The 15,901-nt window shown below is 40.6% G+C and overlaps 1 protein-coding gene across 1 annotated transcript; it reads right to left on the bottom strand.

Moving 5' to 3' along the window:
- Nucleotides 1-7,038: 7,038 nt before the first annotated feature.
- Nucleotides 7,039-14,755, bottom strand: ABHD10 (abhydrolase domain containing 10, depalmitoylase). Its single transcript, XM_074597527.1, has 5 exons — nt 14,586-14,755; nt 10,920-11,103; nt 10,012-10,123; nt 8,955-9,092; nt 7,039-7,879 (listed from the first exon to the last, which is right to left on the bottom strand). Exons 1-5 carry the CDS (start codon nt 14,698-14,700, stop codon nt 7,538-7,540), a joined length of 891 nt encoding a protein of 296 aa, XP_074453628.1. The 5' UTR covers nt 14,701-14,755; the 3' UTR covers nt 7,039-7,537.
- Nucleotides 14,756-15,901: the final 1,146 nt, after the last annotated feature.

The raw sequence follows: 15,901 nt of genomic DNA, 5'->3' as shown, positions 1-15,901 counted from the left end.
TAAGTTTAAAAATCTTTGTGAATCATAGAACGGTTCGAGTTGGAAGAGACCTTACAGATCATCTAGTTCCAAGCCCCCTGCCATGGGCAGGAACACTGCCAACAACAACAAAACTGACATTAATTAGCCCACTACTCATGTTTAGATGCAGGGTAACTCGATAGCTTTCAATGCCTTCCAACAGGAACACAGAGGGAAAAGCACAACTTATACTGCTACAGAGCAACCCTTAACCTTCGTTAGATCGGCTGTTTGGCAAGTCCTTCCTTAGAAAGAGCCTGGTATTTCAGCCATCCTAAAGCACTGTCTATCAAGGTATGCTGGGTCAGTTCCCAACAGATAAAGCTATTCAGCAATTAGAACACCTGGGAAGTCCAGGTTTCATTTCCCAGGTCTGCCACTGTGCCATAATGGACCTTTCATAACAAAGTTAAAAAAAAAAAAAAGTAATGAAATTTTCCAAAGCTATAGAACAGTTTACAGCACCTCCCTTCACAGGGAAACTTCTGAAGGGCTGCTGAAAGATGCTCCCTGCATATACGCCTGTGTCATGATGTCACGCTTTCTAGAGTTGCAGAGAGGATGCTGAAGTTCAATACAAGCTCAGTGCAAGTACAGGGCCTTTTTCAGGGAGCTGCAAGGCCAGTAAGTGCTCTGCAGATCCTTGCTTTTATTCACGGCCCTGCTTTGTCATAAGATATCTGGAGATGTTCTGCACAAGAGAACTAGTCAGACTGGGCCGGGGCAGGGGGGGAAGAAGCTATTGGAATATTGCCATCTTTTTAATTGTGCTAACTGACTGGCAGAGCTATCAGAACCCGGGGACAACACTCATTTTAGAAATTCTAACTTCCCCATTAACTTGAAACCTAAAATCTAGACAACCTCAAAGACAAAACGTGCTGGCTTAAGCATCTTCTCTTTGACCTGCAAAAGGGTTTCTTTCCCAGCTCTGAAGATGTTAAGCCCCAAGCAAGTGCAGCTTGAACACCTCAAATTTGGGATTAAAAGCAAAGTAATTCAGGAAGGAAGGACCATTTGTGGGACAGAACAGAACACACTGACACTCCGATCTGCAGAACAAGGCAGCTCCTAAGGCTGCCATGGCCAGAAGTGTTTTCATAAGTCGTTGACCACCTGGAAGGTCCAGGCAGCTTGTCAACAGAAACAGCTACCAGTTACCACTGGAAACCAACTCCTGTGGATATCATGGCCAGCATTCCCAATATTCAAGATGACCCTGGAGGTAAATTGTCCATTTTAATTCTCAGGATCTTTTAGTCTTCTGCTGGATTGACAGACTCCTTAAAAGAAAACCAACACATTTCATCATACCAATTTTTTATTTGTTCCCAACAAAAACAGTACCTTCTGAGAACCATCTTGGTTTGAAATTGATGCATTGCAATACACATTTACAAGAAGAACGGAAAAGTAGCATCATCTTTGTCACTGAAACATAGGTCAAAACAGACAGCAAGATTTACAAGCAAACAAGATTAAATCCCCTAACTAAATAAACGCTGCTTCTTATGATTAGGGATTTAGCTTTGCTGTCAGGGACTTTTTCAAGAGTTACTGTCTTAAGGACTAGCACACTCTGGCACACCTTCTGCCAGCAACCACATTCAGTACAGAAGCAAAGGAGAGGATTCTCATAAGGTCCAGACCTGATCCCAGGCAGCCCGTGTCCTTCAAGGATTGCTTTTCCAGGACCAAACTCTGGGAAGGCCATTTACATCAGTCTAACCTTTAAGCGTGCTACTGTTCAGCATACCTTTGCCACAGTCAGGAGCACCTGCTTCCACCCTGACAGGCAGCAGTGACCTTCTCATGTTGCCACGTGGGAAGTAAGCAGACAACACGGTGCAGGTCAGAAGGCTCAAAAAGAACACAACCTTCCACGTGCTAGCCTAAAAACATTTTAAATTTGTATTTTAGTTTCAGAACCAAGTGACTGGAAGTTTTAGCAGCTGTCATTTGCTTTTCATTCCAAATACAAATGCAGAGCTAGCTGAAAACTCCTTGCCAAACACAAAACAAGACACTGTAGCAGGCTGAGAACATGTCTATTCCTCACCCATGAGCAAATCACAAACTACAATTACTGTGTCATATGGAGGATGCCTGTTTCTCTTTAATGGAATGGAAGCACTGGACCCTTTAACATACATATGCAGGACTTGAAAGAGAAATACAAGGTCAAGCCTGCAACTAGACTGCAATAGGTCCTGCAATTTAGATTTATGCATAACATAGCCAAGGCTGTAACTAAAGTTCTTCTGTTCTAGGCAAATATATATTGGAGAGAGATGAGGTCCTACAGTCACAAAGTAAATCTGCGCTATATAAACTGACCTATGAGCAGTAAATTTGTGAGCAGCAAATCTGTGAGCAGCAAATTTTCTTGCCCTTCATCTCTGTCTCTTCTTCCCAACCGTTACAGTAATCTCTTCCCCTAGAAAGCACCTGCCAGGAGAAAAGCAACATGCACAGTGACAGTAAAACCATGTATGTAGCAAGCTGCCTGCTATTATACAGAATAGCTGAGCTCCCTTTGCCTTTCCTGTTCCCGCTGGGCTTGAGAACAAGGGTGGAAGAGCAAGAGCGTGCACTGATTTTTGGTATTTCTGTATGCATTCCTTACACAGTGGTTGAATTTTCACCAAGCTTTAGTGAAATTCTGCATTCCCACACATCTGACTGAATTTGTCCATCAGCCCAAAGCAGAGACTGCTGATCTTAAGAGACAGGTGAAACACGTAACCCTCTTGTATTTCCAGTGAAGCCTTTAACATTATTTTTTAGCACTTTAAAAGAAAAAAAAAATCTGAAAGGGTAAGGTAGGCCTCTCTATAACAGCACAGCCGAGTAACGTAAAAATCAAAGGAACTAAAATCTCACAATTCCCTAGCACACGATTTTCCCACCCACTCCCGCCCCCCCCCCCCGCCAAAGGAGGGGCTATGGACCAAGGTAAAATGACAAGCACAGACCTAATATACCTAATGACCAAGGCACTGGTTCAGAAAATGTTGTAACTCTGTATTGCAGTACAACTAGAGCATTGAAAACATTTGAGCAGCTGCAGTCACATAGCTGGTTGAGAATTTCTCTCCAAGCACGTTTTAATTTGATATGAAAAGTATGGCACCATAAATCTCTTAGCCCCATTGAATAACTGCATGTCCAAGAGAGCACATAATCAAAATTAACATAAAAATGAAACAGCAGGAGGCAGTTATTCTAAGGCCTATCCAGCTAGGTTCTTTTGTGAACAGTGCTTTGTTTGTATTTAGCATTGATGCAAGAAAAAGTAAGTTAGCTAAATTGAAACTACATGAAACACTTAATACCATTTACCTCAAAAAAAGAAAAAAGGAAAAAAAAGTGTGTAACACAAAGCCAAACAACTGAAGAGACAGAACAAATAGAATACTTGACAAGATAAAAATACATGTATATAAAACTGCATTAGTACATCTCAATATACACAGAATAAGAGCACTTGTTTATTAGGAAACAAATTGAATAAGCTTTAGAGACTATTTCAACACATACTGGTCTATTGCAGAGTTTAATCCCAAACACAGGAAAGCATGCCTCACCATTTTCTTCCTTTTCAGAGGGAATTTTTGTTTGTTTCATAAGTCTCAAGTAGTTTGATTTTTGCAACAAATCTGAAACAAAAAACGTTGGCAAGGACTAGGGACAGTTGAGCTCAGATGGTAATGCTTTCATTTCTTTTTAATGAAAACTATGCTTCTTTGGTATTATATGCTAATCAAGCTTCCTGCCTAGCTATAAAAGCTTTTTGTTATTTACTCGTGAAACTTGAATGACTGTAACTCCTTAGCAGGAGTTAATGTTATGTAGTTTAAGCATATCTTTAGGAAGATAAATACCTCGAGGTGCTTATTCAACTAGTATTGTTTGATCAAAATCAACAACACAAGCAGCTGAGTTGCTCAGTTAGTGTCCAGAGCTTCCTTGTACTGCAACAGCCTCAACACGTCTGTACTACACTCCGTGACAGATAAGCCTAGAAGTCATTTTCAGACCTGCCAAAAGTGAAAGACAATGAGAATGCTAACAACTTAAGCTAAGAGTGCTACTGAAAATAATTAAGCGTAGATTAAGGTGTCCAGAGAAAACCAACCCCCCCCCCCAGGCAGCACAAGACAGAGCTGTTAAATTTGAAAGCATAAGACTGATCGTTTTGTGTGAATCAAGCTTATTGTTGAAGAAACGTATGTTATATATTCACAAAACATACTTTGTATCTGGCAGCAAATTAGAAGTCCATAAAAAAGAAAAAGAACAGAACATAAGAATTCATTACAAAGGATTTTAAAAATGTGCACCATGCAGAGCTTTCCAAATATATAGTACCCTAGTTTAATACAGTATTTCTACATAGGAAAGAAATGCTTGTTTTTAAACATGACTAATATTGAAAATAATTCACTATCTAGGCGTCTACTGGGAAAAAAGAAAAAGAAACCAGAGGCATTAACTCAGGGGACAAAACATGGTACTGCATAAAATCAGAATGACACCGTAACATGTGACTATTACATTATTCAAGATTGTCAAAACTTACTGATATGTCAAGAGCTAGTCAAGGGTAGGATGTAAATCTCCCTGTTTATCATCTATCCCTTCTCTCATGCATTTGAGCATGCCAAGTTGACAGTAATCAAAATGCTGGTAATTTCCAGCATGAACACAAGGAAAACACTATGCTTGCAAGGAGAAATACGAATGAAACTACTGTGGCAAAATTAGAGGAAAAAGTATGTCTACGTAATGTCTACCTCAAAGCAAAAAACGCAAAATAAAATGGCAAATGAACACAGAGAGACGGGCACTAGCATTCATTGCATCTCAAAATCCTATCTGGAATACTGTCTCTATGAAGAAAGTATCATCTCTCACTTTGCATTTACATTGTATATAGCAAATTTTGGGCGTACCTGTAATGTAAATTCTACCACTGATCTCCATTTAGCAAGCAGAGAAGGAAAACAGATATAACTACAAAACAAGTGTCACACAAAAAAAACTCCCTAGAATTAAGTTTTAGTCATGCTGTGGTTTGAGCAATTGATGCTGCAGTTTTGTATCCCCAACAACTGTGTCAACCCTGTCATGCTGCCTTCTCCCACCTAATGTTATTGCAGCACAATAATGGGTGGGGGAGAAATCCACACCGAACACCAAAAACCACCATCAAACAAGAAAAAAAAACCCTGAAAACTACTCACACAGCTGCTCCCCATTCACATTTGTTTTCAGTTATCTTGCTCTAAGGCATCGTAACAAAAAGACCTTACTCATAAAATATCAATTATTCAATAAAGGCTAAGGTGAAGCTTTGAATGAATACAATGCAATTCTTTCAACAGAAATACACAGCTACAGTTTATGCAGACATATAAAGACTTCTCCCCTGTCTTAAGCGTTACAGTTAAGTTGAATGTTTGCAGGTATAACTCCCAATTAAAAAAAAATAGCTCAAAATTTTTCAGCTACTGAAATAACTTTACTACGCGTAAAGAAAAAGTATACTTATGACAATTGGTGACTTTGGTCCTTAATTAGAATTAATCACTTTGGAATTACAACAGTCCGCTTTTTTCAACTTCTTCCAGACAAAGCAGTCTAAGAAATGTGATGGAAGTGGATTAAAAAATTGTCATAAGTAAACTAAGAGCAGAAAGTTTTGAAGAAACTTATTTTTGATTTGACTAAAACTCACAAAATTTATTTTTCAGGTTTTATCAGATGCAAGACACATGAATGCACATAAAGACGACAAGTGTTTAACAATACATAAACACGAATGCAGCTCAACCTTCAGTAATGGAAATGGCTGATCATGTGAACTAATTTTTCTCAAAAGTAAAATGCACATTCAAGAGGTTTTAAAGCTTAAGAAAGTATTGAACTGCATACTCATACAGACAGAAAAAAGTCTACTTGAGAAACAGAAGTACTTGGAAACAAGACTTTATGGAATGTTATAATTCCTCAAACAAGTATGCTGAGCTAGAGTAATTGAGAATTCAGCTAGGGAATTTGTACACTTGAATTAGAAGGTTTACATCTAAACTAGAGCCATCTTTTTTACTCTCATAAGGGAATCCAAATTTTTTACACCACAGTTTCTTATTTTTGCAGTATTGAAGCCTAAATAAAACTGTACTTCACAGGAACTCATCTGAAATCTAGGGTTGTTTTGTTTTGTTGTTTGTTTTGTTTTTTAATTAAAAACTACCACCTCAGCAAAGCTCTATACAATGTACTTCTACTGACAATGCTAACACTGAAAACAACAAACTCTCTAAAAATGTCTTACCCCCAGGAGCTTTAGTCTTTTAAGGCAGCAATAGTGATACCATTTACTACTTAAAATAATAAAGCCAGAAATGACTGCATACCTTCGACTGATGTTTCATATTAAGGCCAGTCTGAACTATTTCCAGCCTCTCACCTCAGTTCCTATCTCTCAAGTTTATGAATGGCACCGTACTTTTGGACAAAAACCAGGTAATAGTCATATTTGCAATTAAATCAATTTACTATTAAATTCTATGGATTTACGTTACAAGAATTATCCAACTATCAGGTTTCATTTACAAGTTCTCAGGCTTGCACTCAGGTACCTCAATGTCCTAACTCTGGAAGACACTGTTCCTAGTAATCTACAGTTCTCAAGTCACCGAAAAGAGGCAGTCATGCCCTACGGTGCTGTACTCCCCACTTTAAAGAAGTTACTACAAAAGAGTCGCTGCATTGATCCAGTTTCAGTTTACACCAAGATTATATATTGTTCCCTTAATAGTAGACCCAAAGAAAAGACAGCCTGGAGAAGAGGACATAAACCCTGCTCATAAGCATAGATAAAAGAGCTCTATCTGCACTCTGAGGCTCTGCATTCCTAGAGGTTAACTTCTTACTTCTGTAGTACCCCAGGCACACCATCAGGGTGTGCCTTCCACTTGTCAATTTTAACAGTACTTGAGACCAATATAATAATTTATCTAAAATATGTTTATTATGCTTCATGTTATTCACTATTTCTAATAACAAGAACTTCAGTAACCACTCAAGTTGTATTTTGCCTTGCACAAATGGCTTCAGATATAAGATACAAGAATGTTACAGCAAAAGGACAATAGTGAAAAAGGTGTCAAAGACATGGGAAATTAAGGTTTTCCTGTACATGCCAATAGTAACAAAAATGAATCAACATTTCAGTACAAAAGTGTAGGAAGCTTGTGAAAAAAGGTTTAAGTGGTAAAGGAGAGGTTCTGAACACAACAGCAGCGCTCCTTCGCATTTTGGACTCTCTGTGCAAATGCAGCATTAATAAAATACCTGTATTTATGAAACGGAGGTAAGGAAACAGCAGAAAAGCTCAGTTCCTACTGTGATAGTCACAGGCCTGGCATCATCTTGTTAAGAACAGGGTTTTGGCTACTCATGGAAAAGAGTCATGTGTAGAGTTCATGCACTTATGCTACTCTGCAGCTTATGCTACTGTTGCCAGCTTGTCAATTAAATCATCAACTGTATTCACAAGAAGTTTTGTATCTTCCTTCTCACTCATCCGATGTCGGCCAGTTTTGCGGAGGATAACATCCACATCTTTGCTCAAAACACGATCAGCAACTTGCATAGAGATCTGCCAAGAGACATCATCATCGTTCATGCCATGAATAAGTCGTATGGGACACGTTACAGGAATAGGACTATTTAGCACACAGTGATTTTCTGCTTCTCTGATAAAGTCATATGTCACAGAGTAATATCCTTCCTCATTATGCTTTGTTGGAAACTTCCATTCACCTTTTTCTTCTATTTCTTTTTGTGCCTATAAAAAAAAAGAGAGCAAAGAATAGACAAGACATACGTTACATGTTCTTTAGAGTGCCTCAACTTACTTCTGTTCTAAATGCAGTAAAACTTCCACAGGTATAAAATTTCACTTTGTTCATTTTTTTAGCAGAGAAAGCATATTTTTGTTCGCCTTCCAGCAAATGAGAAGACAAAGCCCCTACCATGTCACAAAAGCTACTCTGCATGTCTCTCATGCAAATTAATCTAGTTAGGATTCACCAATGAAATTAAGTTTCTTAGCCAGAATCTATCAGAGAGAAAAAGATGTATAGCAGCCATGAACAGTGAGCTTCTTTGGTTTCAATCACTTCACTGACCCTCAAATAAGGAGAATCGTAGGAAAAAAGAATTTTCCAATGATCACTCTTTTCGGTCTTTGCCACAATAGCTGCATCTAAAATACTGTATTTCCAGAATCTTACCTTAATCTTAAGTTGCAATACTGACACTATGAAATGTCTTAGAAAAAACAAAAAATATCAGAAAAATATTATTCTGAAGTTATTTATTGCCATATTTATTTGTCACATGAGAACATCAGATTTACTTTCCTGAAGACTGGACGTTATCACCATCAAGGAAGCAACTCAGAAAGAGACTTCCCACCACCTAAATCTTAGTCTTTACAAACACACTAGTCTGAAGAATTCCTTTTCTACACACATAACCTGTGTCAGACTGATCTCATCCAATCTCTTCTCAATTACTTTAGCAGCTACTTCTCCATCCCTGAAAGCACAAGAATCGAATTTGAATGCAAATATAAGACATCCAACACTGAAATCTAATGGACTGCTGAACAGCAGGGACCCAACTTCATGTCCTGTATGCCATAGTAATATAAACACATTCTAGGTAGTGCTCCCACTAACTTCATACTGGAAGCACAGCACTTTTCAGACTTCTAGATCAACGCAAACTTTCAGCTTACCTCCACCACAGAGAAAACTTACTGAAAGACTTGCAGGAAAAATACAGCTTGAACAACAGAATTTCTTAAACGCCTGATAGATTTTCAGATTGCACAAAGGTCAATCATTAACATTTACCTCAATGGGAAGCTTCTTAAAAGCTGTTACAAAATGGTCTGCTGCTACAGCTACTCCAACTAGAGCAGCTACTTTATCCGGGCGTGCTATTGCAGCATGAAGCATCAGCCATCCACCCATGCTGGAGCCCACCAGAATCTGAAAAAAAAAGAGAAAATACACGATCATTTTACAGGAAGCTGCTAACAATTTTTTTATTTTTCTACAAAATATCAGTTTTCATTTTGTTTAACTACTTAAACCTTGGGCATAATCCTGCTGTCCTTACCCAGGCAGAACTGCTGTCACTTCCGGTGGAAATTTTGCCTGAGTAAGCACCACAGGATCTGGTATTTTATTATTCTTTTTGTTTGGCATGGCTGGTTATTGCTGTCTGAGACTGAAACACTGTAAACGAAATCAGAGTTGAAACAATTCAGTATCACATACATACTTTATGTTTCCTTCTTAAAATAAATGCACATGGTAAAGGCTCAGTGCAGTGAAAGAGGTCAAAAGCAATTCATAATATAAAACTGTTTTAAACACAACCAGGCATTCCCAGATTGCACAAGATTTCAGGTTTCTCACAGTCATTTTTAAAGTAACTGAAGAAGTCAAATGCTGCTTCTACTAGTTTGGGTTTTTTTTAAAGCTATTTTATCACATAGAGTATTTTAACTTGTAACAACCCTGCATATCCTTTAATTAATGTATCAGCACAGGACAGTGAAATACTTTTTCATGAAGAGGGCTGCGCTGCACTGGAACCCCGTCAGGTGGAAGCTCCACCACGAGGCTTTCTCAGACTCCCTGGGATGACAGCCCTGCTCTGAGCAGGGGGCTCTAATAAACGACCCCCAGGAGGTCCTGCCACCCTCGTTTCCATGATTTTGTGATGTACCTGCTTGCAAAAGAGGTCTTACAAATATGACCTCTCAAATGATTCAGCTTGAAAGTGAGCAGGTGTCAGTTGTTAAACAGAAGCTACTGTTGACCAGAGCTATTATGGCATATTTTTGATTAATGTTCTACCTTGAAGATAAAAAGCATTCTATGTTTAAAAATAACATACAACCTGTGGTCCATCTGTAAGTTCATCCAGTATGGACAGAACATCTTTTCTCCACTTCCCAATTGTACACTCCTCGAATTTACCACCTGAACTTCCACATCCTGTATAATCAAATCTGAAAAAGTAAACATCAAAATGAAAGTCACAGTACTGTCTACAGCAACACAGAAACTAAGTAAACAGTACCGCTTAATCAAATTAAATGGGGACAAGATACCACATTGAAGATTTTCTTACTTGGTGCTGTATATCACTAGCACCAGAAATCAGATGAAAAGAGGTTTAAACACAATACATGCAACTAAGCAATGCAGCATTCTCTCATCGTTTGGTATAACAATATCCAAATTTAACAGGATATCTCTCAGACAAAGAATTTCCCTTACAGACAAAAACCCCCAAATACTTCAATTTTAAAAGTATTTTTTAAAAGTAGAAGCTCTCTTTCAAATGCTATACCCAAATTCGAAGACTTAGGAAACTCAGTATTCAACCTAGTCTATCAAAGGAGAGTATCACCAAGCATATGCATATTCTTCTAAAACCACAGAAGGCACTGGGTAACTTAACAAGAACTGGCAGTTAAGAAGCATGCTTAGAGTGGTAACTTAAGTACTTAGAACTCCAGGTCCTATCTTTTTCATTTTTGTGCCTATAGCCTTCATGTAACACATAGCACTAGCTAGACTACAGAAATTTGTTAGAGAATCTTCTGAATTACTTTCAGGATATATTCTCCTGATTTACCTCAGTCTCGCTACAGACAGAATTCCTACATTTGAAATGGATGGAAGATACTTCTTAGCTTGTGTACAGCACAGCATGCATTCCAATCCAAATGCCAAAGTTTACCCTTTCGCCTACCCCATGATATTAGTTTCATTTTCTCAAGAACAACGCTTGGAATGTACCTGATGAAGGCATGACCTAGAGAGTTGCAGAAATCTTCGAGGGCAGCTGCTTTCCGACCATTCATATTTGAATTAAAGCCTGGAAGGAAAATAACCCCTGGATTCCTGCCTTTTAGTTTATGATAAGCAAGATTTGGTCGATCTGGTCGAGTAAGAAAGCTGACTGATGATTTCAGCCTGCAAACTAATAAAAAGAGCTATTTAGTACAATCATCATGATAACCTTGGCAGAAATACTAATGTTTTATAAAAACAGGATTCAGGAACTATAGGTATATTATGTGAAAATAAGATACTTTGGCTCACGAGAAAAAAAAAAAAATCTCCTATGTTCTTTAATGACTAACTAGTATTGATCAACCTGAAAGGGAAAGCTGATTGTGATTCATTCTCAAATCATTAAATGTCAACCATGTAAGGAGTTCACTCAGCAATTAGCAAAGTGGTCGACTGAAGACAAATGCTAAGATTTCCTATACTTCATTTCTACTCATGTTTTATACCATCTTGAATATGCTACCCATTTCACATGAAACGGTAAGATTTTTCATCTGTGTAGTTTAAATTTTTGTTTTTTCCAGACTGAATTTCAAAAAATATAATTTTGGGACTAAAGTACTCTGTGCAATGGTAAGTTCACAAGTACATGAGGTGATAAATTTTTGATTAAAATGAAAACGGAAGGACAAAACTGCATCTGCATCAAAACTGCAGATCCACAAGACCTATGGAGATGTAGAAATGGGTAAGTTCAAAAGCAGGAATTGGGAAAGAATCTTCTAACTTTTTCAACATGACGAACATAAAACAACATTAGCTCTGTTTAAAACCGAATGAAGTAAATGACATCTATCCTTTTTCACCATATAATCAACAGCTATTTCTGCTTAAATTACAGATTATTGCCAGGAACACTGGAAAAAAAGGCTCACTATGCCATCTTAACATCAGTCTTTTCCTGAGATATGAAGCACAGAAGGTAAAAAACAAAATAAAGCTACATCTTCTGTAAATACACAGCAATACATTAAACGCATCTTATAAGAAGAAACAGAATTGTAAAAGTATGGTTTTCTTAAGCATCTCCAAAAGAGGGACAAATATCTCATTACATGTTTTAGTATATTCTTGCTGGAGAGGTTACATTAGTCTAGTACTCAGACTGTTCTGTTTAAACAGAATGAAATAACACTTTGTAAACCTAAATATTTTGCCACTACTTAAAAAATGAAAGATCATTTAGAACTTCTGTCAAAGCGATCTGCAACATATTACATGAGAAAGAAGTTTTCCTATGAGCATAAAGTTAAAATTATTTTGTTTTAGTTCAAAATAACAAACCAGACACATTTGGAAAGCGAACACTAAGTTGGACTCTGTTATTTACATTAATAACCATGAAAAAAACCTGAGTTGCTTTCAAACAAGGAAAAACGATTAACAAAGGAAATGCTATCTAATTAATAACTATACTGAATCTCAACAGCTGCTACAGTATTTAATCTATGTTTAGCAGTTATTTGTACCTCTACTGTGGGTGAGGACCAGTGACTTGTAGAGAGGTGTTATGGACACTTAATCCATTCTACTATCCCACTCGGCAAGATAATTTGTTAAACTGAAACCTTGGTTGAGACTTCTAAGACTTTGATACTCTTAATTCTTAGACTAGAAGACGACTGGTTCTTCAATACCGTAAATCAATAGCAGGGTACAAAAACTATGCAACCCCAAACAATACATCAGAGCTTCCTAGTGGTATAATAACGGGATAAATACTGCAAAAAAAGACTGCGACAGTATCACACCACTTAACTGTTTTGCAGCTTTGAGTTATGTTTTCTCACTATCAGAGAGGTTTGGGTTTTGTTTGTTTTTAAACTTGCATGTGTGTGGGTCAATGTGGATGCATAACAGACGCAGGATGCAGCTAGTATCCAGCACTTTCCTACAGTCTAACAGAAATTATACCATTTGAACTATAAGTAAAACCATTAAATCTTTCCTGAAACAATGAGACAGTTCTTTATCCTATTCACGCATTGTTTACCATAAAGGGGAATAAATGCCACAGTAAAGTTGTGTGTGTGTCTATCAGTATGCCAGTCATTTGTTCACCTGCCAGCAACAGAGGAGATACACCAGGAAGTGCTAAACTTCATAGAAAAAGAATTAGGAGTATATTTCTCCCCCATAAGCCCCGATAACCACCTCTGAAGTCACTGTTTTTCCATCCTGCAGCACTCTGGAAGTGTCCTCAAACTGTTTTGACACTTCAAGGGCACCAGCAGCAATCCCAACCTGAATAATGCAGAATAACTCTAAGGCAACCACCCTAGCCAATCCAAAAGCAAGGCTCACTGGACTCATGCTCTCAGACTTCCCTTTAGACACACAAAAACATTGATAACTGAACAGCTACACAGTAATTTTTCATCCCAATTTCAGTGAAAGGCCTTGGCAAGAGTAGGGAAGCACTGCTGAAGGGTGCAAGGAGGTACTTAGCATTTATAAAAGCGAGTTACAGACAGCAGGAGCTAGCTACAGGAAGACCACAGGACCCTTGCCTGATGCTATGGAACTCTCTTCATATCAGAATCACTGTGCAATTTTAATTGCATTATGACCAACAGAAACTGTGATTGAGACCAGCACCTACACGTCAAAGCCAAAGAAATCCTCTGAACAACCCTGGGAACACTCCAGCACTGTGACCTACCCACTGCCAACAGCAGCAGCAAATTAACGCAGCTCTGGTAGATAGTGGACTCAACGCTCTCCATACCTCATTGCATGCAATTGGCTATGCTATAGGAGTAAGAAGGCCACCAGTTCTGCCAGCAGCAACTGCTGCTTAGCCCAGTCTCAGAGCACCTAATGGCACACTCAATAGCCATCTACTCTGACCACACTACCACTTTAAACACACAGGAAGAAAAACCATCAACAAAAAGCCCACTGCATTCACGTTTTATGCAGATTCAAAACATGCACCCTTAACGGCAATTAAGTGTTACTCACTTCTACACCGAGCAACCTCAGATGAGGTTCATTACCTCATCAAGAAGAGCAGGCGCCTGTCAAATTTAAGGCAATGAATAACCTCAACAAGCCAGACAAGCAGAGTCTAGAACAGCAAGAAGGGGCACTATGTGTTTGGGCTGAGGATCATCTCGCTCAAAAGGGAGCTTTTCAGCTGCTCAGACGCAGGCCTGTTTCACATCCAAGCAAGCGAGCAGGCGCAGTTGCTCCGATTTCCACGCCTGGGAAAGCAGCCGCTCTGCAGACACGCACACCTGCCCTCCCCTGCCCACGGACACCCAACCATCCCCCGCAGCCTCGGCAGGAGAAAAAAAGCCTGTCGGAAACCCAGCCGCTCGGAGAAGAGCGGAGTTTAACATCCCCACCTCCCCCGGGGGCCCTGGCCGCTCCCGACCGAAACGGGGCGCTGAAGGGGAGGAGCGGCTGCCACCTCCTGCCGCCCGCCCCGACAGCAAACACCCTTCCCCACGGCCATCACACGCGGTAATACACCCGCCACAGACACGCATCCTCTCCCCTCTGACTGACTGACACCTCCTTCTCCCCCGGGATCCCAGGCCGGCGGAGGAGGAGGAGGAACGGCGGCGGAGCGCCAGCAGAGGTGCCCCGGAGCCCTGCCCTTACCCGGGAGCCCCGGGACCGCCCTCAGCGGCGACAGCAACATCGCCATGGACGAGGCACGACGGCAGCCACCACCGCCTCGTACCAACCCCCGCAGCGACCGCGCCACCGCCGCCATAGCCGCCGCTCACGGCGGGCAGGCGCCTCACTGCGCAGGCGCCACCTGCGGCGTCGGGGCCAGGCGCATGCGCGGGTGCGCGTGAAGTGGCGTTGGCCCGTGGCGGGGCACGCGCATGCGCCGTTGCCCGTGGCGGAGGGAGGAGGGCGAGGGGCTGGACGCTGGCGTTGGTCGGAGTAATTAAAATGCCGAATGCTTGTCTGTGAAGGCGAAGGCAAAGCTTTGTCAATAAACACACTTAACGAGCTCCTCTCCTGTGAAGGCAGGCTGAGGGAGTTGGGGTTGTTCAGCCTGGAAAAGAGAAGGCTCCGCTGAGAGTTTACAGCGGCCTTCCAGTACCTAAAGAGGGCCTACAGGAAAGATGGGGAAGGACTCTTTATTAGGGGGTGGAGATAAGAGGACGAGGGGTAACGCTTTTAAACTGAAAGAAGGTAGATTTAGATTAGTGAAGAAGAAATTTCATTACTCTGAGCGTGGTGAGGCACTGGAACAGGTTGCCCAGGGAAGCTGTGGATGCCCCATCCCTGGAAGTGTTCAAGGCCAGGCTGGATGAGGCTTTAAGGAGTCTGGGCTAGCGGGAGGTGTCCCTGCCCATAGCAGGGGGGTGGGAACTAGGTGATCTCTAAGGTCCCTTCCAACTCAAAGCATTCTATGATTTCCCTAGGTGCAAATTTATTCTGGAGAGGTGAACCTCTGTGAAGGCCTCTGTACCCGACAAGGCTGGTAAGACCCAGTCTGGAAGCCCCCCTACTTCAGGTAGCCTGTAGGTGTGTGGGGATAAACTGTTCCAAAGGACACAATTTATAATATAACGTAACACATGTAATTACTTGTCCTGTACAGATGGCGAGAAATGGCATTTCAAAACACATCATCCTTCCCTCGGCTGCCTCTGCAGCAGTGTCAGGGCTTGGCCATTCCTTAGCCTACTGGGCATTCGAACCAGCCCATACCTCGTTACCCATCTCTACTCGGCCTCATTTGCACAGACACAGTAACCACAACAAGGTTTTCCTTCAAGGAAGTCTTTATCCACTGTACCTTTTGTAATACAGGCCACACAGAAAAGAATAAAACAATACTTACAGAGGTCAGCGCCCACAAAGGTATTTTCCCAAGCAAGCACCAGCCCAGCCCGTCAGCAGCTCTAGGTCAAGGGCTGCAGCAGCAGTGGCTTTTAAGACACAGGCTACGTGGTTTG

Source organism: Larus michahellis, chromosome 1 (assembly GCF_964199755.1).
Source record: "Larus michahellis chromosome 1, bLarMic1.1, whole genome shotgun sequence".
NCBI lineage: Eukaryota > Metazoa > Chordata > Aves > Charadriiformes > Laridae > Larus > Larus michahellis.
The sequence above is the reverse complement of the archived record's forward strand: the minus strand, read 5'-3'. Positions and strand labels throughout refer to the sequence as shown.